Source organism: Cariama cristata, unplaced genomic scaffold (genome assembly GCF_000690535.1).
Source record: "Cariama cristata isolate BGI_N322 unplaced genomic scaffold, ASM69053v1 scaffold27748, whole genome shotgun sequence".
NCBI classification, from domain to species: Eukaryota; Metazoa; Chordata; class Aves; order Cariamiformes; family Cariamidae; genus Cariama; species Cariama cristata.
In genome coordinates, this window is record NW_009632057.1 from 248 (window position 1) to 1253 (window position 1006).

Here is a 1006-nt window from a genome sequence, read left to right on the forward strand (position 1 = left end):
AGGCAGATGAGCCGGCAAAGTCGTCCGTGTCTGTTCTCGTCTCTTGTAACTGGAGCACTGGGAGCCAGGTGGATTATTTTCTTCTTTCTTTTAACGTCTCGTTTTGTCTGAAGTAGTAGAAAAAGATTCCCCTCAGCCGCTTGTGGAGGCACTGGCGAGGCCGAGCGGGCGGTCCCGGGTTCTAGATCACATTCTCGAAGATCTGCATGGAGCTCATGATGTCCTTGTCCTAGACGGGGTGGGAGGGAGAGGTCAGAGCCCCTGGTCCCCCTCCTCCCGTCCCTCCCGTTGGCCCCAGGGTGACTGGAGCTGTCACCCTCTGTCTCTCCCACTCCCTCCCCAGCACATCATTTTGGGTCAGGGTGAGGAACGAGGTTCTGTTTCAAACTCGGAGGCCTGGTAGTGACGAGGAGGATGGTGGCGATGCCGAAGCCCACCCAGAGCACCTCACCTTCTGGCATGTCTCCAGGAACTCCTCGAAGGTCACCACGCCATCACCATTCCTGTCCATCTTCTGCAAGGGAATGGCAGGGGCTCAGCAGGGACACCCCCGTTCCCAGCGGTGGTGACAGCCCCAACCTGTGACACAATGGGGGGTTTTGGTGGCCACCAGGAGGGGACGAGGCAGGACGGTCTCACCTGGAAGAAGAGCTCCACGTGCTCGGCGGGTGCGCTGTCTCTCAGGGTGGGGTGGGTGCAGCGCCCCATCATGTCATAGATGGACTTCATGATCTCCAGCATTTCCTAGGAGGGGACAGAGGTGGGTCAGGGTGACAAGAACCCTCCGAACAAGGGTACCTTTGTCCCCCAGCACCCGGTTCCACCATCCCCATCCCTCTCTGGGTGTCCCCCGTGATGCTCCCACCCTGCCCAGCCACCCCTAGGCCTCATCCCCCTGCCCCCGTGTCACCTCCTTGGTGATGTAGCCGTCTTTATTAATATCGTAGAGGTTGAAAGCCCACTTCAGCTTCTGGTGCACCGTCCCCCGCAGCAAGACGGAGAGGCC

The 1006-nt window shown here is 59.5% G+C and overlaps 1 protein-coding gene across 1 annotated transcript in view; it reads right to left on the minus strand.

Moving 5' to 3' along the window:
• Positions 1–181: 181 nt before the first annotated feature.
• LOC104166327 (calsenilin-like) overlaps positions 182–1006 on the minus strand; it is a gene marked incomplete at its 5' end in the record, with an annotated part of 1545 nt that continues 720 nt past the window's right edge. Inside the window, 4 exons of the mRNA XM_009706210.1 lie at positions 182–229; positions 452–514; positions 640–744; positions 911–1006. The exon at positions 911–1006 is cut by the window's right edge and continues 4 nt beyond it. Of these exons, the coding sequence (XP_009704512.1) occupies positions 182–229; positions 452–514; positions 640–744; positions 911–1006 (312 nt within the window). The remainder of the gene's footprint in view (positions 230–451; positions 515–639; positions 745–910) is intronic.